At 43.5% G+C, this 20281-nt stretch overlaps 5 protein-coding genes across 8 annotated transcripts; 2 read left to right on the forward strand and 3 right to left on the reverse strand.

Annotated features, from left to right (window-relative positions):
• The first annotated feature begins 45 nt into the window (after positions 1 to 45).
• CalpB (Calpain-B) lies at positions 46 to 7295 on the forward strand. The gene is made up of 2 exons (XM_002047077.4): positions 46 to 1629; positions 1691 to 7295. The coding sequence occupies exons 1-2, from the start codon at positions 435 to 437 to the stop codon at positions 3250 to 3252; spliced, it is 2757 nt and encodes a 918-aa protein (XP_002047113.1). The 5' UTR covers positions 46 to 434; the 3' UTR covers positions 3253 to 7295.
• On the reverse strand, positions 4082 to 4732 carry LOC6624266 (tubulin polymerization-promoting protein homolog). Its single transcript, XM_002047078.4, has 3 exons — positions 4598 to 4732; positions 4389 to 4525; positions 4082 to 4312 (listed from the first exon to the last, which is right to left on the reverse strand). Exons 1-3 carry the CDS (start codon positions 4667 to 4669, stop codon positions 4168 to 4170), a joined length of 354 nt encoding a protein of 117 aa, XP_002047114.1. The 5' UTR covers positions 4670 to 4732; the 3' UTR covers positions 4082 to 4167.
• Hez (Hezron) lies at positions 4968 to 5598 on the reverse strand. The gene is made up of 2 exons (XM_002047079.4): positions 5335 to 5598; positions 4968 to 5279 (listed from the first exon to the last, which is right to left on the reverse strand). Exons 1-2 carry the CDS (start codon positions 5596 to 5598, stop codon positions 4968 to 4970), a joined length of 576 nt encoding a protein of 191 aa, XP_002047115.1.
• LOC6623987 (type 1 phosphatidylinositol 4,5-bisphosphate 4-phosphatase) lies at positions 5853 to 9980 on the reverse strand. Of its 2 annotated transcripts, none has more exons than XM_002047080.4 (6): positions 9842 to 9980; positions 9256 to 9513; positions 7632 to 7807; positions 7367 to 7576; positions 7130 to 7294; positions 5853 to 7064 (listed from the first exon to the last, which is right to left on the reverse strand). In XM_002047080.4, exons 2-6 carry the CDS (start codon positions 9377 to 9379, stop codon positions 6948 to 6950), a joined length of 792 nt encoding a protein of 263 aa, XP_002047116.1. In that variant the 5' UTR covers positions 9380 to 9513; positions 9842 to 9980; the 3' UTR covers positions 5853 to 6947. The 2 variants fall into 2 exon arrangements, with proteins under 2 accessions (XP_002047116.1, XP_070064640.1); XM_070208539.1 differs by lacking the exon at positions 9842 to 9980 and adding an exon at positions 9664 to 9683.
• Positions 9981 to 10608: 628 nt separating this feature from the next.
• Positions 10609 to 13815, forward strand: nudE (Nuclear distribution protein nudE). 3 transcript variants are annotated; one of them, XM_015175762.3, is made up of 7 exons: positions 10609 to 10759; positions 11141 to 11440; positions 11514 to 11667; positions 11725 to 11998; positions 12055 to 12294; positions 12708 to 12799; positions 12942 to 13365. In XM_015175762.3, exons 2-7 carry the CDS (start codon positions 11361 to 11363, stop codon positions 13245 to 13247), a joined length of 1146 nt encoding a protein of 381 aa, XP_015031248.1. In that variant the 5' UTR covers positions 10609 to 10759; positions 11141 to 11360; the 3' UTR covers positions 13248 to 13365. The 3 variants fall into 3 exon arrangements, with proteins under 3 accessions (XP_015031248.1, XP_002047117.2, XP_032290355.1); XM_002047081.4 differs by lacking the exon at positions 12942 to 13365 and adding an exon at positions 13448 to 13815 and having other exon boundaries at positions 10611 to 10759; XM_032434464.2 differs by having other exon boundaries at positions 10634 to 10650.
• Positions 13816 to 20281: the final 6466 nt, after the last annotated feature.

Raw genomic sequence — 20281 nt, forward strand, 5'->3', positions numbered from 1 at the left:
CAGCCCTGAGTACAACCTTTAACACCAATGCTGCTCTTGGTGTTATTTTAAGGCATTGATAAAAATTATATCTAGATGTTTTTTACTTAATACCCTGTCAAATGGCAGGAAAGTGTTTAAATTGACCAAATTACAGAAGTTAAAAGTGTAATCAAAGATTAAACCCATCTGTGACTAATAAGTTTGGATAAATTATCCACATACACAAGTGTTAAGATGTGAATCATCTATTCATAAGAAAGTTAAATTTGGATATTTCTCCCATTTAAAACGTATTTTTCCCCAGTCGAGTCAGCACTTTTCACGCAACAGCGTCGAGCTGCGTTCCCCCCAATAGTTGTTTATAATTTGAGTGCTGCGTAAATCAATAAAAAAAATATTAGAAAAGTTGATTAATTTAAGAAAAAAAAAAAAACAAGAAACAGTGAAATAAAATGTACGGCATTGATAATTATCCAAAAAATTATCATGCGAGCGGCATTGGCCTTGTCAATCTGGCGGCCCTCGGCTACAGCAAGAATGAAGTCAGCGACGATGCGCCGAGCAAACCGAAGTCTGGGCTGTACCCCTCGCTGCCCTATCCTACGTCGGAGTCGGTGGGCGGCATGCCATATGTGGTGAAGCAAACGGCGCAGGCACAGAATGCCTCGTATCAGGGCGGCAGTATGGGCATGCCACAGCCGCAGGCAACGCCGTATCCAAGCGCTGGCTTGTATCCGAACCTGCCAGCTATGCCGTTGCCGTATCCATCCACGCCCCTGGCGCCCATACCGAGTGCATCGCCATATCCCAGTGCCACGCCTTATCCGAGTGCCGCACCTTACCCGAATGCAATGCCCTATCCGAGCGCAGCGCCGTATCCCAGTGGAATGCCGTCACTGCCTTATCCATCGGCAGGCGGCATGGGTATGCCCGGCATGCCCATGCCCTACGCGCCCTTGCCGACCAGTCCGGCACCGCAGTCGATCTACCCATCGATGCCGACGCCATCTGAGCCAGAGGCCAGTGCACCCTCGCCCGAGGAGGAGCCATCCGTGGGCATACAGGAGCTGCAGTTTACCAGTGTCAAAGTGCCCGAGAATCAAAACATGTTCTGGATGGGCCGCAAGGCCAGTACGACGCGTCAAAAGAGCGTCCAGGCTACGGACTTTGCCACGCTGCGTGAATCTTGTGTGTCCAATGGTACAATGTTCGAGGATCCTGATTTTCCGGCCAATGATGCCTCGTTGATGTTCTCGCGTCGTCCGGATCGCTACATCGAATGGCTGCGACCCGGCGACATTGTGGACGATCCGCAGTTCTTTGTCGAGGGCTACTCGCGCTTCGATGTGCAGCAGGGTGAGCTGGGCGATTGCTGGCTGTTGGCCGCAGCTGCGAATCTGACGCAGGACTCGAAGCTCTTCTTCCGCGTGATACCGCCGGATCAGGATTTCCAGGAGAACTATGCGGGCATATTCCATTTCAAGTTCTGGCAATACGGCAAATGGGTGGAGGTTGTCATCGATGATCGTCTGCCCACCTACCACGGGGAGCTGATATACATGCACTCCACGGAGAAAAATGAGTTCTGGAGCGCGCTGCTGGAGAAGGCATACGCCAAGCTTCATGGCTCCTATGAGGCCCTGAAGGGTTGGTTGAGAGCACAAACAGGATTTGTTTTGGACAATTCTTAAAATCTTTGCTTTTACAGGCGGCACCACCTGCGAGGCTATGGAGGACTTTACTGGCGGTGTGACCGAGTGGTATGACATTAAGGAGGCTCCACCGAATCTATTTAGCATAATGACCAAGGCAGCGGAGCGTGGCTCGATGATGGGTTGCTCTCTGGAGCCGGATCCGCATGTGCTGGAGGCCGAAACGCGTGAGGGTCTGATACGCGGTCATGCGTACTCCATAACCAAGGTCTGCCTCTTGGACATATCGACGCCCAATCGTCAGGGCAAGCTGCCCATGATACGCATGCGTAATCCTTGGGGCAACGAAGCCGAATGGAGCGGCCCCTGGAGCGATAGCTCGCCCGAGTGGCGCTTCATACCGGAGCACCAGAAGGAAGAGATTGGCCTGAATTTCGATCGTGATGGTGAATTCTGGATGTCGTTCCAAGACTTTCTCAACCACTTTGATCGCGTCGAGATTTGCAACATGTCGCCAGACTCGCTGACCGAAAACCAGCAGCAGAGCTCGCGCCGCAAGTGGGAGATGTCCATGTTCGAAGGCGAGTGGTCATCGGGTGTGACGGCGGGCGGTTGCCGCAACTTTTTGGAAACGTTCTGGCACAATCCGCAGTATATTATCTCGCTGGAGGATCCCGACGAGGAGGACGACGACGGCAAGTGCACAGTGATTGTCGCGTTAATGCAAAAGAATCGTCGCAGCAAGCGCAACGTGGGCATCGATTGTCTGACCATTGGCTTTGCCATTTACCATCTGACGGATCGCGATATGCAAGTGAAGCCGCAGGGCTTGAATTTCTTCAAGTATCGCGCTTCGGTGGCGCGTTCACCGCATTTCATCAATACACGTGAGGTTTGTGCACGCTTCAAACTGCCTCCTGGTCATTATTTGATAGTGCCCTCGACCTTTGATCCAAATGAGGAGGGCGAGTTTATTATACGCGTCTTCTCCGAGACCATGAACAACATGGAGGAGAACGACGATGAGGTGGGCTTTGGCGAGACGGATGATCGCATTGCGCCGGCGCTGCCGCCACCCACACCCAAGGAGGAGGATGATCCGCAGCGCATTGCACTCAAGCGTCTCTTCGACAGCGTTGCGGGCAGCGACGAGGAGGTGGACTGGCAGGAACTCAAGCGCATACTGGATCATTCGATGCGCGACGTCATGGTCGGCACCGATGGCTTCTCCAAGGATGCGGTACGCTCCATGGTCGCCATGCTGGACAAGGATCGCTCCGGCCGACTCGGCTTTGATGAGTTCGAAGCGCTCCTCACAGACATTGCCAAATGGCGTGCCGTATTCAAGCTGTACGACACCCGACGCTCCGGCACCATCGATGGCTTCCACTTGCGTGGCGCTCTTAACTCTGCAGGCTATCATCTGAACAACCGGCTGCTCAATGCGCTGGCCCATCGCTACGGCTCACGGGAGGGCAAGGTGCCCTTCGATGATTTCCTCATGTGCGCCATCAAGGTGAAGACCTTCATCGAGATGTTCCGCGAACGTGACACAGACAATTCCGATACGGCATTCTTTAATCTGGATGATTGGCTGGAGCACACCATCTACTCCTAAAGAGCCACTCAGTCCCAACCAGTTTAATCTTAACTAATCCTAAGTGCCACGTTTACTTATATACACCATATATACATATATAATTAGATGCTCTACAGATGATGATGCACTCATGACGCTGCAGCGAATCAACAAAGGCGAACCTTATCATATAACAAACGCTACAGTAAGACCACAACTAAACGGAAATACAAATTCATGTATGCATTAATTTTATTGACCTTGAGGAGCCTCAAAGCGGCGGCGCTCGACGAGGTAGAAAATAAAAACCAGAAAATCAACAGAACATGCCGATTGCGCTGTGTGTACAGAGGCATTATACACGCGAGATACTGGCCCAGTATATATGATGTATATAGTATATATAGCGTGCGCATAGTTGTATTTATGACTAATGGCTAAATGGAACTGGGCCCCATTCACATTCTTCGTTCTCCGCAATAGCCAAAAAGCCGCCAGTACAAAATGATAAATGTGCTTTATATTAACTAGCAAAATGCTGCAGCATATAGAAGTTTAACTCTTAAAATATCGAATGTATATTTTTTTACACTATTGCAATCTCTTGTCATCTATTTGTTCAGGTGCTAAACTCAAACTCGAAAACTAATCGATCAAAAATGCGGCTATTAAATGAACTCTCCTCTGTATCTAAGGGCAGTTTGTGGAAGCCACAACGAATCACTTTTAAAAGTGTGTTTATATGAATAAAGTATAAAATAGTTTCGACTCAATACTCGGCAAAACAAGTTTGTATACGAAAAAAAAAAAGGAAAAGGTGATTCGAAACAAGTTTACAATTCGTATTAAATATGAACTAATTTCTATGTGTAATTGTTATCAACTTTATGACTAAAGCGTATTATTTTATGCTGTTTTCTTTCGCAATATTAAATTTAAAATTTGTGAGTAGAATTATTTAACGACGACTATTTCGGTGGCGCCAGTGGGCGGTCCAGCGGCTACAAGCGTGACCTTAAAATCCTCATAGTTAAGATCGGCGTCCGTGCTCAGATGCTGCAGCACCTCAAGGAAGTCCTCATAATCCAGTCGCCACTTTCTGAATCAGACGAGAAAACGAAATGCGTCATGACTTGGGATCTATAATAATCATAAACTGTGGATCATGTATGTACTTGTAGCGCATATAGAGAAGTCCAGTTTGGGTGCGCGTTATGGGCACCGGCATCAGCTTGGCCTGCTGCAGCCAGTTGTCCAGCTGCGAAAGTAAAATGCTGTGGAACTCCTCGTTCTCCAGCTCGTTGCCGATCACCTGGATAAAAGCATATATATATATATAAAGTATATAAAACAGTGAAAATCAAATGTATAAACAAATTGTGACCTTGTGATTGCAGTAAACGTGAAAGAGCGAGTCGAGGGTGTGCTTCTTTGGTTTATCCTCATCATCAGCCATGGCGCCGCGCACAGGATCGCTGCGGAAAGCTCTAACAATCAAATAAACTAGAACTATACTAAATACAAGTTGTGTGTTTCGGACATAAAGTACACACAATTTTGTGTGTGTATTTGGAAATGTTTTTGTTGACAAACAAAGCGCCAGGCAACTGAACTGTATATAAATTATGTGTGCTTATAATTTATGTGTGTGTAAAATGGGTGTGCGTGTGTGTATGTGTGTGGATGATTTGTTGCCAAGTGTTTCGGTTGTTGTCGCTTGCGTGGGCGTCCCGGCATGCATTCCCGTCTTTGGTTTATTTGGCCGCCATTTCGACGTCCGCGTCCCCGTTGCCGTTCTGTGCGTTGAACTTCTCGACCAGACGCTGCACGTAGCCAATCAGCTTGGGCAGATTCTGTTTGGCGGTTATGTCGCTGGTGCGATAGGGCGGCGCTATGGTCACCTGCTGCAGCACCAGTATACTGTCCACCTGCCAGGAGAGCTCGCTGCTGCCGAAATGCTTTGTGAGCATTGTGAACATTTGCCTGCCACGCGGCGTGGCATGCTCATTGCGGCTGCGTAGCAAGTTCTCGCGCTGCTCCACAGACTGCTGCAAGCGCTGATCGAGCTGCAAGTGGAAAATTTCAATAAATACACAAATTGATTGTCTATATTCAACGTACGCGCAGCAAATTGAGGCGAGCCGGCGGCTCGTTAAGGTTCGAATCCGGTGTTTTGGCCTCGCGTATGATTTTCAAGTTCTTGCAAAAGTCTAAATTCACAATGCTCTGATTGAGGCACTTTTTGCCTTTGCTATCCTTGCCCGGGCAGCTTAATATTAGCATTTTCACGCTGTGCTCGTAGGTAACCACCTCGCCAGTTATGTGGTCGCCAAAGCAGGTCTCCACGTGCAATTGGGTGCCAATGGGGAAAGGATTAAACGACATTTTCTTCAGTACAGAGCTCGAAGAAAATTTGCTTTTGACAGCGTTTGACGTAACAGTGCTGCCAAGTGTTGCCAAATTGTGCGATCTCGCTCTAGCAAAGGCAATAAATCAAGAATAAGAAAATATCCCCTTGACAACAGAATTTCCCCTTTCTTAACCAGACGGCAGAGTATAGGGATTTTTAGTTTTTTTTTTTTATTTCACTTTATTTACAATGTATGTGTATGTATGCTAAATATATAACTAAATATAAATGTTGTGTATATATATATATATATTTCAAAAGTAAACCTTTCCTTTTTTATATAATGTATACGATGCTTTAACCGCTTTTTTGTTGTTGCTGTCTAAATTGTTGTTGCATGAGCGTTGATTTTCTCTATTAGATTTTTGTAATTTTTATTTGTTCTTCAAGACATATTAATTAGTTAATTGTAGGTATATATACGCAATTATGTACCTTCATTAGCACTATTAGCTATACGCTTTTGATTATATCTAACGCCCCAAAATTGTATAAAACACATGCTGTTTGTTGCTGTTTCTGCGTTTGGCGTAACTCGAGAAAAGTGCATTATTAAATTCTTAGTACGTTGAAAGAAAGCAAACTAAAAACAATCAATTCTAAGCGCAGTATTTATCGAGAATAAATATCGAAAGATATGAAACAAACACGTACAAAAAACATATTTATACAATTCAAGAACACAAACGTATAAAATTATACATTATTGTATATATAGAAATATGAAAAAATGGCGCTTAGTTATTTATAAAAATTTGCTTTAATATATGCTATAGATGTAATGCAATTTCCGTCTGTCCGTCGTCCCGTCCCGTCCCGTCCGCCCTGGTCTAAAAACTGCCTACTGTTTTTAGTTTCCATTTTAGCACTTTTAATGTAATCGTTTTTCGACATTTGCTTTGTTTTTATTCACGTTTTGCTGTTTTTAATTAGGTTGTATGCGCTCGGCTTAGTCTTAATTATGCTTTTAGAAATCACTTTAAATGGGGAGTTACTTGCTGACGAATTTGCTAAGTTTAATATTAATTCAACACGAATAACTCTTTAAAGATGCGCGACAAAACAACGTATCCTGTTATTTTGTTATAATATATATATAATATATATATTACTTGAATTAGTAGCTGGCGGTTCTGCATATGAAAATTGTGGTGGATTGCTTGCCCTTTTGTTGTGTTCTACTTGCGTTTGTTTTACGGGGTTTTGTTTAATATCAAAAGGAATGAATTATATGCATAATATATATGTATATATGCTGACACATATATATATATTTATAAAAATAAAACAATGCACTTCCATATTAACCGACACGCCGCGAATCTTACATGGGTCCATCGATCGCGCTTACTTTAAGTCGGAAATAGTAAATGGAACGCGCCAACATGGTAGCCGCAATGAAAAACAAGGCAATATAAAGGATATACATGCCGCCATGGTTCTGTTAATAAGAGGAGATATAGCATTTAGTTAGAGGCGATTGATTATATATTGAATGGCACCTACCGATGCATATGAGATGGTGCCAACGGTCAGGCCAATGCTACCAATAAGGAAGAGCAATGCGACAATAGCAAATAAAACCCCGCGGCTGTTGGCGAAACGTGAGCCCACCGAGGAGACCTTCCTGCAGTGTGGGCAGCGAGCCAGTGCGTTGTGATAGGTGTTGAACTGTGCAGAAAAAGGAGGATTCATCTTATTGAAAATTCACAATATAACTCAAACTGGACTGATCGCTCTTACCAAAAACGTGTCCGAGCAGTGGCCACAAGTGACCCGGCACATGCCCGGCATGGTGGGCACGGGCGGTGTCACTGGACTTGGAGCCAAATTGATAATGCGCTTGCAATTGGGGCGTGGGCAAGCGATGCGCTGCGAGGAGCTCTTGCAGATAAGCAAACAATTGCAAGGACAGCGCACGTACTTCTTGCCGGGTGGCGCATTACGTATGGGCTGCAATAAAACATTATATAGTCTACAAAAAAGGAGCTATAAGAACTCTACTCACAGTTGCCTCATTGCAGTGGGTGCACTTGACCACATGTTGCTCCCGCTTTGTGGTTATGTCAATCATGTTCTGACACACACGACAGGTGACCATGGGCACGCCGCCGGTGCCGCTGCTCTGATACGGCGGTGGCAGCTCATCGGGACCAATAAATGGCACCGACTGTGCAGTGCTGCCTGGAAAAACCAAAGTAAAACGAGATGTCAGTACGGGAAAGAGGTCACTTATGACAACCATAAACCTTTAGTGTAAAACAAGTACATCTTACTGCAGTAGCAACTGCCGCTGCACTACTGCAAGCTGCATGAAAGCGTTCGATTGATATCTCCGTGTGTGGGTGTGGCAATGTTTACAGATTAATGCATGTGTGTCCATGTTTAGGCGATTCGGTGGGCAGTGGTAGCCAAGCAACTCAGACCGGGCATTTGTGCCACATTTGGACGCCTCATTGCGGTTTCAAACAAGCCCGCACTTTGTGCACAAAACTGCGAGCCCAAGATGTTAGGACAACAAGAAATTAAGCGGCAACTATAAATAACGCACAACCTTGGCATGAAAGGGTGTACACTGATCAGGTTCTTGGCAGCGACAAAAGCGCTGCGACAGCACGGAGTGAGGGGGACTCACGACATTGTCTCTGTCCAACGATAATGGAAAAACAGGCGCATGACTCATGCAATGCCTCTTTGCCTGCTGCCAGCCATCGCACGCTGCTGCTGTCGCTGATTAAACAGCTGAACGACGACGCTACCGTCGCGTTTCTGCTTGCATAGCTCTGATATCAGGGCAAGAACAAAACAAATGGAATATGAAAAAGTTCGGCGCTTTAAGTCGAAGTTTGTACATTTCTTAAAAGCTGTCAGCTGTGATTTAACTTTTAAAACTATTTCATACTTCAAATACCTTAACTATACTCTGGCATCGGAAGCCCTTTGCAATTCAAGGTGTGCGTTAATAACAAAATAAAGAATTTAATGTTAAGCCTTACCCAATCCGAACTGACAGACACAGTACTTAAATGATAAATTTAAAGTTCGTAACTTTTACTTTAATTGAATTAAATTGAAAATTGAATGTCTTCACATTCAGATCTTATATAATTTGATCTTAAAAGAAGACCCGCATTGTGCTATAGTTCGGAATACTCGCAAGTTTATAGTTTAACTATACTAATAGACACATAAAGCGCATTGCCCACCTGTTACAAACGCAATGATATAGTTGCGATTGCCGGCACAATAGTGTGCGGAACAATGGCAATTAGCTGCGAATTCGACTGCGATTCGGCATCAAGTTACGAACTTTCTGCGGATGTCGCGTAAACGGGTAGGCATGGCGCCCACGCCCAGCACGGCCCACTATATCAATGACTCAGTCAGGGGAAGTGTGAAAAGCTGGGCATGAAATGGAAAACTAGACTTGAAATCACAGTGCCTGCTAAGTAGAGCGCACACTTGTTGGGTTTCCACCCGAAGACAATCGGACCCCGCATATGCAGATCCGTAAGACCAGTTACACACGCACGCACACGCATGCGGGCGCTAGGTCGGATTGTCGGTCGCTTAGGGTTTTGCGGCGAGTTGAACGCACTTATTTTACCTAGGGTTAGGTTAATCATACGTACCGTCTTCATTATTGGCTGCAGCACTGCTGCCGGGATTTTCAGCGCCCTCGGCTGGAAACGATGTGTACGAGGCCCCGGTCGGCTCGTCTTTGTTGATCAAGCTTTGGCGCTCGGGATCAGACATATTGGTGCTTTTTCTCTATGCACAAACGCAACTCCCGTTAGTAATGCACCCAAATTGCAATTGTCGCCCGCTGCTGTTGTTGTTGTTGTTTTTGCTGTTGCTTCTTTTTGTACACCGCAACGCAAATGCTTCAACTGCAAGTAATAAAAAAAATAAAAACGCACACAGTTTATTGCTGCCCTATAAGCATATTTTTAGTAGCTTAAGAGTAGATCGCGATTTCTTTGTTTGGTGCATAGGCTTGTTTTTTCCTACATTGTTTTTTTTTTTCATTCTTTTTTTACACTTTGCTGTTGAATCCTCCCTTTTCGGCATGCGCCGCAATAATCAATTTTATAGCCGTTTTAGCTGGACCGTTACCATAAATCCAACATACAGTGTTGATATTTATCACTTGCCAAGTTGATGTGTACAATAGTGCTAATTGTTTAATGTTTATAGGTTTTTTGTTCTACATTTTACCTTATTTTGTTGAAATTGCACTGCTGCTGCCTTCGACGCACATTTGAGTCGATTGGTCACACTGTCGCCTTAATTCTGGCCACACTAGTCAGACTTCTTGATGCACCCCTGCAGTTGCTTCTGCGACCCTGGCAAAGGGCTGCCACTGCAGCTCAGCTGATACGCGTGTTTACCATACAAATAAATGTACAATAATATAAAGCGGCCATACATTAAAATGTCTCAGAATACTGAAAAGGAACCTATAATAAAAGATGCAGAGGAAACAATATGCAGTACTTCAAAAGATAATGACGACCATAACAACTCCAGTGATTCGGAAACACAAATGATAAATCTAAGTCTGCGACGCAAAGCTCGCCATCGTCTATTCACACAAAGCTTCTCATTTAATGCGTTGCCAATGCGGATTGTTTGCGCTGGGGAAACGGAAAGCATACGTGCTAATCCAAGCTTGACACGTGAACTGAATTTAAACGCCCCGCAAGTTATTGACGATGGCTCGGATATAGATAAGGATGCTGAACTTCATATATCCAATGACAGCAGCAGTGACGGCACAACAACAAAATCCATTGTATTTCTTGGTCGATCATTGGCAAAATCGGATTTACATGTGACGAGAACGATACGCAGACGTAAAAGTCGAAGAAAGTTCATACGCTACAAAACAATGTAGAATTATTTTAAAATATATATAACTAGTTAATATAAATTGTGCATTTAAATTTAACTGCAACAAAGGTATCGACTGTATTGCACAGGGCTGGTTGCCACGCGTACTTTACAACACTGCGCCAGGGCTACAGGTTGGTTTGTGCATTTTGGAGTAGTGGTAAATTTTTACAGGCATAACTATTTATATGCGGTTTTTATGTAAATAAACCAAAGCAAACATAGTCAAATAATTCGTAAAGTGTAAGTAATGTATGCCAACTAGCATTACGTGTGCTGTAATGTCTAATAACAGTCGCATAATGGCAAAACAGGCGTGTGAAAATGTGCGATGATTTCATTTTGTGGTGGTGCTGCTGCGCGTTGTTGTATTGGAAACTTCGTCGTATCTTTGCATTGACGCGCTTGTTGTTTTTGTCGTTGTTGTTGTTGTTGTTTTGCTGTTGTTGGCTTAGGTACGGGAAACGTAGAGCCAAACTGGCGGCGACGTCAGCGACGCACACAAATGTTTATGTAGCTGCCGATGTAGGGCGGCATAGACAACAACAACAGCAAAAACAACAACAGCGATAACAACAACAATGCCGAGAACACCTGTTTCTAATTGATTTTTCACATTTTCAGCAACGCTCTCAGATCACTGACTTAACCGCAACAACTGTGTTTTGGCATTATTAAAATAGAAATTTGGAAGTGAAGTGCCACAAAACATAAGCAACAGGCCAATTAAAAAAACGAATTTGCTTAGTAATAGTTAGATAGAAAAGTCAATAAGCAACGAACGAACGAACATTTCTAACCCAGTTTGACCACCGACTAGTAAACATCAAATAAAGCACTCGAAATGGAGGCCCCACCAATGTTTAACAGCGTCGAGGATGAGTGCAGATACTGGAAAGAACGCTCAAAACAGTACCATAAAGAGTAAGTGTGGATGGAGTGGAAGAGGCAGTGGGAGTTCTCCTTCAGCTCATGCCATGAATTTGCATTTCTGCAGGTGGACAGATGTTAAACAAGAATATGATGAATATGTTGAACAGTCGAGAGAAATGGAAGCCGAAATGGACGCAACTCTGGAACAAAAACAGAGTATAATCAAAGATCTCAGAGCCAAGCTTAATATGTTAGAGAAAGAAAATGATTCACTAAAGGTGCGTGTAATTAAGAAAATCAAATCTGATTTAATTAAATTATTATTTCTGCCACAGCTCAAGCTAGATTCACACGGCATCGAAATGTCAAATTTGGATAAACAGTTGGAGGCGGTTAAAAAAGAACGTGACTCCATGAAAGAATACCTGCGACAGTTGGAGCAGAAAAACGATGATCTGGAGCGTGCGCATCGCATACTCAATGAGAGCATAGTAGACTTTGAGAAAATGTTGGACAAAGCCTATGAGAAAAATGCACTTCTCGAGATGGAGGTGGACGAAAAGGAAATGCTGCAGGAGAAGCTGCAGCGGCTAATGGACGAGACCCGCGGTGAGTTACACATGCAATTTACTTTAATGCTTCGTTTTACTAAACCCTTGTTGCAGATCTCAAACAAGAGCTTAACGTGAAGTCGCGCTATACGCCAGCTAATGGCACAGCAGCATCAGCCGGTAACAGCTCGATGAACTCCTCAGCATCGCTGCCCAATGGGATTTTGGCCAACGGTGATATATTGCTGCAACATGACAATGCCGCCACAAAGGCGTCTAGCATGAGCGTCAGTGCGCTAAATGGCAGTTTAGCTAATAAGAACGAATATAATCAACAGCAACATTCGCTTAAAAGTAAGATACTCAATTCATTGAAGCAAACAAAACGCGCACTTAAATTATCAAAATGTCGCCATTCCAAGCCAACAAATTGCATTTAGTTTAGCTAGGCTACAATCACAACACACTGCGTGTCCACACCATGAAAATTGCACATTTTGTTAATTGTATATTTAAGTTTTTTAAATTGTTTTTTTTTTTCTTCATATCTGTATTTGTACGCACAAAATTATTAAATGTAAGCTAAATTTTTCATATTTGCAACATTTTTCGTAGGCAATGCTTGTGTGTGTGTGTGTGTGTTTGTGTTTGTATCTGTCGTTAAACAATTGTAACTAACAATCATCTTGTCATAATGCTAACTAATTGTGTTTAGGCCTAGTCTACTCATATAACTAACCAAGCTGTGTTGTGTGCTTCCTTTGCAGATCCCGAGAACCTTATCAATGGCAACGCTATGAATGCCAGCTCCCGCACCACGGCGCTCAACATTGTGGCCGACATGTTAAGAAAATTGAACGTAAGTCCCTTAAACAAAAGTACACACTCCATGCATGGTGCCAGGAACGCTTCTTCTAACTATATCCTTGCTATAACTATGTTTTTTATGTTATTTTTTGTTGTGGTCGCTTTTGTTCAACACTTTCTTCATATGTTTTTAGTGGGACAAGGCCTTGTTATGTCCTGAATGTCAAAAGTTTCGTTGCATCTGCGAACGTGCCTCGCTGTCATCGGGCAGCGAAACTAGTCTCTTTCGCCGCGCCTTTGGCAGCGTCAGTGGCAGCAGCGCCGGCGGCGGCTCGCTGGCAACGCCCTGTAGCGATGGCGGCTGGACCGACTGCAATGCTGCACAGCGTCGCGGCAGTTTAAGTAGCCTTCAGTTTGGCACAAACATATTTAAGCGTTTCGCAGAACGCATGCGCAGCATACAGGACTCTGAGCCTGTGCCAGAGCCGCCTGTGTTGTGACGCATAAATTTGCTTACAAAAACGATTTGTAATTGCTTTTGGCTATTGTCTTTGTTTGGCGCTTGCATTTATTAATTGCTTTTGTTAATAAATAACAATTTTTATTTTTGTAACTTAATCTATGTTTGTTTTTTGTTGCCGTTTGTCGTCTGTTTTGTTGCTTGTCCATTTATTGATCACATTTTTTAATTGCTTTGCAGGCCATGGAGACAAAGCTGAAAACATATCGCGAGCATGCGCCGCCAATGCAGCCACGTCAATGACCAGCAGCACCAGCAGCAGCATTGGCACTGCATCAATCGCCACTATTACTGACTGGCGGACGGCTGTCGCTGGAGGCGGAGTAGCAGCTGGCCACCACATGTGGCAGTTGCACAATATTAATTGCAGTTGTCGCTTGTTCAGTTTTATTTTATAGTTACAGTTGTGCGCTACTGCCCGTTTATTTATTTCATTGAAATGACTTGTAAAAATTAACTATATATTACTTATAAATAATACACAATTATTTACATAGTATGCTGACCACTGAAGTCGCCCCGCCCAACATATAACGCCTTATTAAGTACTTGTATGTGAACATTAATCTTAAGTCTGAATTAACCGACAGTTTTGATTTTCCATGTTAAGCATTGTTAATGGCCTTCAATTGTTTAATTTGGCAGCCGCGTTAAGCACATTCATGGAATGTATATTTAGACCAGTCATGTCCTAGTTTAGTTCACGTACACGGCACACAAACGCAAACGCAAACAGCAGGCCATTGTAGCAAGCAGAGCTTTGATAGTGCACCAAAACATGTACATTCAATATCAATACACACACACACAGACACACACTAACATGTACACAACTTGGACATGACTGAACATAGTGCATAAGTTCTTTGTGTAGTAAGTAGTACATCATAAGTTCAGCTGAGTCGAAAGTATTACAGCTCCCAGCAGCAGCCCTAATACACAGCATAATAAACAACAAATACTCGTAGCATTAGAGAGGTTTATGGCGATACTCGTGTGGCAATTACACTTAAGTTAAAATACAATTTATGACAACCCCACACAGAGTCGACAATTCTGCAACATTTAGTTGAATTTAACTACGTACAAACTCACATACACAGAAATATAATGATTTAACACGTTCGAATTTTCGGTTTATATTTTGATGCGAATATAAATTTTGTAAAAATCCAAAACTGTTACAATTATCATTATTAATATTGAACATATTTTATATATATACAACAACTTGTAAATTTATAAAACAGCAACAATAACACACGCTAAATAATAAATAAAGAGATGATTAGTTTTTATAGAAATCCAACCCACCAACCGGTTCAAGTTTCAATGTCAACCGCAACGTCAACGTCCACGTCCACGTCAAAGACAAAGTCAGTTTCAAAAAGTTCTGTGTTGCTCTCATGTGCAATAAATAATTAATTAACAAAATATTTGTATTAATTTAGCAAAGGCGCGTTAGGTCTGCGTCAGTGGCTATGCCAAGGACATGCTGCCTAATACCGCATGTCCATACACACACGCACACATACGCACGCACGCACGCACAGACACTCACACACATACGCCTGCACTTAAGCTTGTAAAAGCTTTAGCTGCAGCTTTTGTTTGCGGCCTTCTCCTGCGGCTTTTTAGCACATTTTGGTGCGGGTTGCGCCTGGCTTTACCCCAGGAAATTATGCTGTGCCTTAGCGCAGGGGCAAGCCATTGCCTGACCTTGCCACACAAGCGAGGGCGGGAGCTTGAGGATTGGATGACCGTGAGCGTTAAGCTAATGAAAGTGCTTTGGTTTTTCGAAGCAAGCAGCACGGGTTGGCGGCGTCGAGTGTTGGCATTGAGTGCAAATATTTTTCATAAGCAGCGACGGCAGCAACAACAACAACAGCGAAGAGCTCCAGCTTTTATCATACGCAAAGCACTTACAACATTCCTTACCTCCCCCTTTAACCCTCGCTTCAGATCAAGTGTTGTTGTTGAGCGCATTGTTTATTTTGTCGCATGGAGATGTGAAGCTGAAGCCTTGCAACCTGCAGCAGCAGCAGCAGCAGCAGCAGAAGCAGCCATAAGCGGATTGGGACTGGCACAATGCAATTCCCGTTTGAAATAAAAAGGCGCTGACACAAAGCTAAGCTTGTGTGGGTGTGCATACATGCATGTGTATGCTTGTGTATGTGTGTGTGCGCGTGTGAGCACTTGCTGGTTATTTTTAAAAACAATTCGAAGAATTTGAGCTCTTTTTTGCTGCTGCCTGCTGCCTAATGAACTCCCACGGGCAGCAACAAATCTGCGTCAGCTAATTAACTGCTGAAAACTACAAATAGCACAACAGCAGCAGCAAAAGCTAGCTAAATAAATAGATGCTCACCCTCTTGTGTAGCACAGGGCGACAGGTGATGGGCTGGCAGGCTGTTGCTAACAACCAGGGGTCAGGTAACAGCATCCATAATAATACACGGCACGCCCACACACACACACACACACACACAGAAAGAGAACTTGCGGGAGGGCAAATACATTTGGAAAAATATTTGGAAGCTCAAGTGTAATTGTTTTCGCATAAGAAACAGCTCCAAAAACTGTAGCGAAAAGCTTACAAATTCAATCGAGAGTTTCCTGTTACCATGTCTTTGATACAGGGTGATTTACTGAACTTACTAGATTTAGATAGCTTAAGCAACTATCCCTAGCCGTTCGAGAACCTGGTTCAAGCTCAGATTAGTTACTGTTTATTATATATTATAGATATAAGTTTGTCTCTAAGTATGCCCGTTGTAATGAAAATATTGTAAGCTATACATATTTTCAAACACAAGTTCCGGGCTAAATTCCTGTAGCCACAAATGGCATCTACCAAATATGGGTAGAAACATACTTTGCTTGAGATCTAAGTTAATTATGCTTTGATCTCGCTCACAAGTAAAAATATAAGTAATAGTTATTATAATAGGATATATTTCGTATCGGAATATGGAATACAACTTCAGTATGCCGAATGGTTATTAGAAGTTGATAGAAACATTTAGGATATGAAGGGCACCCTGTAGTTACAATAAGTATACATATTTGGCATTTACACACTTTAAATATTTAAAATGCGCGGTAAGTAAATGCTAACGCAGGCATTAAGGTGGGTCAACGAGGACGACGGGAAGGTTGATGATGGTGATGTTGATGATGATGATAATGCGACTGTTGCGCCTTGGGGTGGCTATCCGTGGCGTGTCCTGGGCCGCTTTGGTCTGCTCTAAACATCAAACAAAATCGATATGTGGGTGGTTGTTCTTGTGCCTGATATTCGGCATAAACAAGCAATGTAAACATATACACATATGCATGTATACACATAAATTGGGCATGGTTGCGGCCGTGTTGGCCGCCCTCAGGTACGGGGACTTTGCTTTGTTTGAACGCCGCAGGACGCTCATTTTTCGTAATGAGTTTGGCCGTGTTCAGGTGGAGCAACAGGACTAGCTAAACCGAAATCAGGAGCACACGACGCGTCGTGCGGTTGCTTTGGGGATATTTTCATTGCTGTAAAGGCTGCAATAATAAAAGGCATAATTTGCTTTAATACAGAACCAGATACATATTCTACACACACACACACACACATGCTCACACAAGCGTACACACGCACGCACCGGAAGGCCCCGAGGACATGTCGTTGCTTGTTAACAGCAGGCAATGGCGTCGCCATCGCTGGCGCCGCCATCTTTGCCGACTTCCGGCTGGCATTACATCCGGGCTGGCAGGTATAGGTAATCGCCAGCGATTTCCAGGTGTAAATTTGTTACAAATGAATTTGATTAGCTTCAGCTCCTCGGCTGATCAAATAACGAGCGTCGACTGCATTCAATTGCCTGTCTGCCAATTAGGTAGCGTGACAGCCACGCCTATCACCGCCCACCACCACAGCTGTACCGACCGCAGCTCAAGTGCACATCATTAGCAGACATTGGAGAGATTTAATTAAATTGAATTGGCCATTGGCAAAAGGACAATCGAGAAATCTCTTGAAGCGTTTCATTGCGTTTCAGCTTTGCATTTGATGCACCTTGCTGCAATTAGTTATCAGTGTGTGTGTGCGTGTGTGTGCGAGTGTGTATGTGGGTAGCAAGCACTTTTACTAATTAAAGCAACTTTCTATGTGCAAGTTAACTTCGCATTTTTATACCCTAAACTTATTGAAAATTCGTAAAAAGAGTATTATGATTGCATGCAAATGTATGTAACACGCAGAAGTCTGACCCCATAAAATATATATATATATATATTCTAGATCAATCAATAGCCATATAGCTATGTATGTCTGGCTGTTTGTTTGTATGTCTGTCAGTCCGATTGTATGAACATGTAGAAACGTGGGTCCTCCCATGTCAGATTCAGTTTATTTCAAATTATCGATAACCTTTCCCCCTTACCGCGAAATCAATTTCGATATCGATATGCTGTTTTGTGGGCATACCTCTGAGCATGCCCAAATCGTAAAAGCTTAATTTTAGCTCTGACCTTTGGTACATCAAATATTTTATATGCCATTGTAAAGCCCTTAAATTAACAACAGATTCGAATTGGAGCAACAAAGTTAATCAAGAAAGCATTTCCCAGGATTTAGGGTTAGAGGAAGAAGAAGCACACGTATGCGTGTGTTTGGGTGTGTGTAGGTGTGGTTAGAAGGAGCTGACAAGAATGTTCTAAACAGCATTCACATTAAATGCTTACTACAGCAGCTCAGAGCCTTGTACAGGATATCTTCTAGTTGGACACTTCCGACGAATGCACTTGTTACTTGTTGTACATAGATTTGTTGCTTTTGTGTTCCGCTTTCAAATATTGCTGCCGATGGCCTTATAAATTGCCCAGTGAAACGAGCTGAAGCCATGTGCAATCTTTTTATGGCCCCAACGAGGAGCACAAGTTGCTAAAAAAACAACGCAGCTCTGTGACTGGGTGTATGTGTGTGTGCGAGTCTGAGCTTGTGGACAAGGCCAGCAGCTAAGCACGCACACAGACACACACATACACACACACAGGCAGGCCATTGTCTGGAGCTACTCTCTGATTTATGCCCCACAAAGAACACACACATAAAATCTTATTCAGACGTAGCACAATTTTGAGTGCTGTCTTTTATGTTTTTTGCTTTGGGGCAAGGTATGGCAAGGTGTAGCAGCAAATGTTCTGCGCTTAAGTTGAGTTTTGGAAGCCTATAAAATATGCAACACTAACACAATCAGCAGAAAACTGAGCTTCATTTATGACTCTATTTAATTTGTGACTGTTGCGAAATTTTGTGATGCATTCAATGAGCATTTATTTTGTTGGTAAGACAAATTGAGACAGAATCTTTCATTTGCTAAAACTATATAATCCAACCAACTATCAAAGTCAGGAAAAAAAATAGTTATGGGTTTCTGGGCTTAGAAAGACAAGAAGATGGAATCCCATTTGCCTTAGTTTCAAGCTTATGGCACTATTTGATCAGATTTTGAATAAGATCCAATAACTATATGTGTTCGTATCTTTATCTTTATTCTGCCTTGTAGTTACTTTCGTCCTAAGTATACCCACGCGAAGAATCCTTGTGCAGGGTATGGCTACCGAACGCGTTGAAATTTATGTTGCATACTTTTCGGGTGGTTGCGGCTTGTAAGCGTAGTCCAATTAGGCGTAAACAAATTTGTAGCTGCTGCCGTAGCTGTTGCTGTGTAATTTGAGCCACTGAGCGGCCACTAGTTGCTACTATGGCACGCTCGCCGCCACAGCCCCGCCCACGACGCCCACACTGCCCACAGCCCACGCCCACCATTGACATTGACAAAGCTGTTAACAGCGCGCGTCGTTTTGTTTTTTTTGCTTTTGTTTCTCTTTTTTGTAAATATTTTGAACTATTGATACGCACACACTGCTAATGATGTTTGGCTTGATGATATTGTCCATGATGATGAAGATGATTATGATGACAATGGGGACTGGGCCACCGTTTGACCCTGATGCCAACAAACTGTTGCTTTTTGGCCCATGGTAGGTGGCGATGTTTAGTACTGGGGCAACAAACGTGGACATTTCTCCGTCGAAATTTTCCCCAAATTTTCCCCAGCAACGCAACAGTTTTGTGCCCCATGCAGCAGCTCGTGGCGGTGCGTGCGACAACTTCGTGTCTTGCCGAACTCCAAAATTTCGAGTTGAAGCATTAGGCAAACCAGCACCACGGCCAACATTGGCTCCGTGGGCTCCACATCCAGCGACAATTTTGAGTCCGACTGCCGCAGTCAGTCTTCTGGGGGACTTGACAGCGTTTGCCCGTGCCTGGCTCTAGCTTAAACCGACATATTATCATATAGTCAACTATAAAGCGTTGAGATTCGCGTGTCGCGTTGTATTACCGTGTGCTGTATAACATACATATATAGAAACGCGAGTGGCGCCAGTTTTGGACTTCAGCAATTGCGAATCGTGAGTAAATAGATTACAAGGCGTAACAATAAAATGCGGCTTGATGTTATTTACACCAAGTGTGATGGCTGTGGGAATGGGAATGTGGAAATGGGGGAGGAGGGCGATTGGGCTTGGAGTGGCACTTAACTTGCTTGTAAATCGGCCTGTTAAGAGGATTACAATGTTGCAAGTAATTATTATCGGTAGCACTTTGGTGCGAGCTTTGTTGTAAGTGCTGATAGGAATTAACTTTGTTTCGATATAGCCACGTTGTGACAACATAGCCCAGCGGGCAGAGGTTAGAGGGGAGGGGCCAAGCAATAGGTGCGCAACAGGCAAAAGAAGCATACAGTACTTTCTGGCATTTAGTTTTTAGTGCCATCTAGCACACTCACACACACACACACACACACACACACACACCGTGATACACTTAATCCGACATTTACAATTTTTGCTTAAGGATTTATTTATGGATTCAATATGTGTATGCAACGTGCGACAGTCTTGTGTGTGTTGCGTGTGTATATATATACTTTTTATTTTAAAATGCTTCAATGGCTTCGCATACAG

This window comes from Drosophila virilis, chromosome 3, assembly GCF_030788295.1.
Source record: "Drosophila virilis strain 15010-1051.87 chromosome 3, Dvir_AGI_RSII-ME, whole genome shotgun sequence".
Classification (NCBI taxonomy): Eukaryota; Metazoa; Arthropoda; class Insecta; order Diptera; family Drosophilidae; genus Drosophila; species Drosophila virilis.

Coding starts and splice junctions, on each gene's coding strand:
- CalpB (XM_002047077.4), top strand. CDS start 435: ATGTACGGCATTGATAATTATCCAAAAAATTATCATGCGAGCGGCATT. Junction 1,630..1,690: donor CTCCTATGAGGCCCTGAAGG/GTTGGTTGAGAG, acceptor TTGCTTTTACAG/GCGGCACCACCTGCGAGGCT.
- LOC6624266 (XM_002047078.4), bottom strand. CDS start 4,669: ATGGCTGATGATGAGGATAAACCAAAGAAGCACACCCTCGACTCGCTC. Junction 4,526..4,597: donor ACGTTTACTGCAATCACAAG/GTCACAATTTGT, acceptor GCTTTTATCCAG/GTGATCGGCAACGAGCTGGA. Junction 4,313..4,388: donor CTTCTCTATATGCGCTACAA/GTACATACATGA, acceptor CGTCTGATTCAG/AAAGTGGCGACTGGATTATG.
- Hez (XM_002047079.4), bottom strand. CDS start 5,598: ATGTCGTTTAATCCTTTCCCCATTGGCACCCAATTGCACGTGGAGACC. Junction 5,280..5,334: donor CTCGCCTCAATTTGCTGCGC/GTACGTTGAATA, acceptor TTCCACTTGCAG/CTCGATCAGCGCTTGCAGCA.
- LOC6623987 (XM_002047080.4), bottom strand. CDS start 9,379: ATGTCTGATCCCGAGCGCCAAAGCTTGATCAACAAAGACGAGCCGACC. Junction 7,808..9,255: donor TGCAGCCAATAATGAAGACG/GTACGTATGATT, acceptor TGGTTTTTCCAG/GCAGCACTGCACAGTCGGTG. Junction 7,295..7,366: donor ACTGCTCGGACACGTTTTTG/GTAAGAGCGATC, acceptor TTTTCTGCACAG/TTCAACACCTATCACAACGC.
- nudE (XM_015175762.3), top strand. CDS start 11,361: ATGGAGGCCCCACCAATGTTTAACAGCGTCGAGGATGAGTGCAGATAC. Junction 11,668..11,724: donor AAGAAAATGATTCACTAAAG/GTGCGTGTAATT, acceptor TTTCTGCCACAG/CTCAAGCTAGATTCACACGG. Junction 12,295..12,707: donor ACAGCAACATTCGCTTAAAA/GTAAGATACTCA, acceptor CTTCCTTTGCAG/ATCCCGAGAACCTTATCAAT.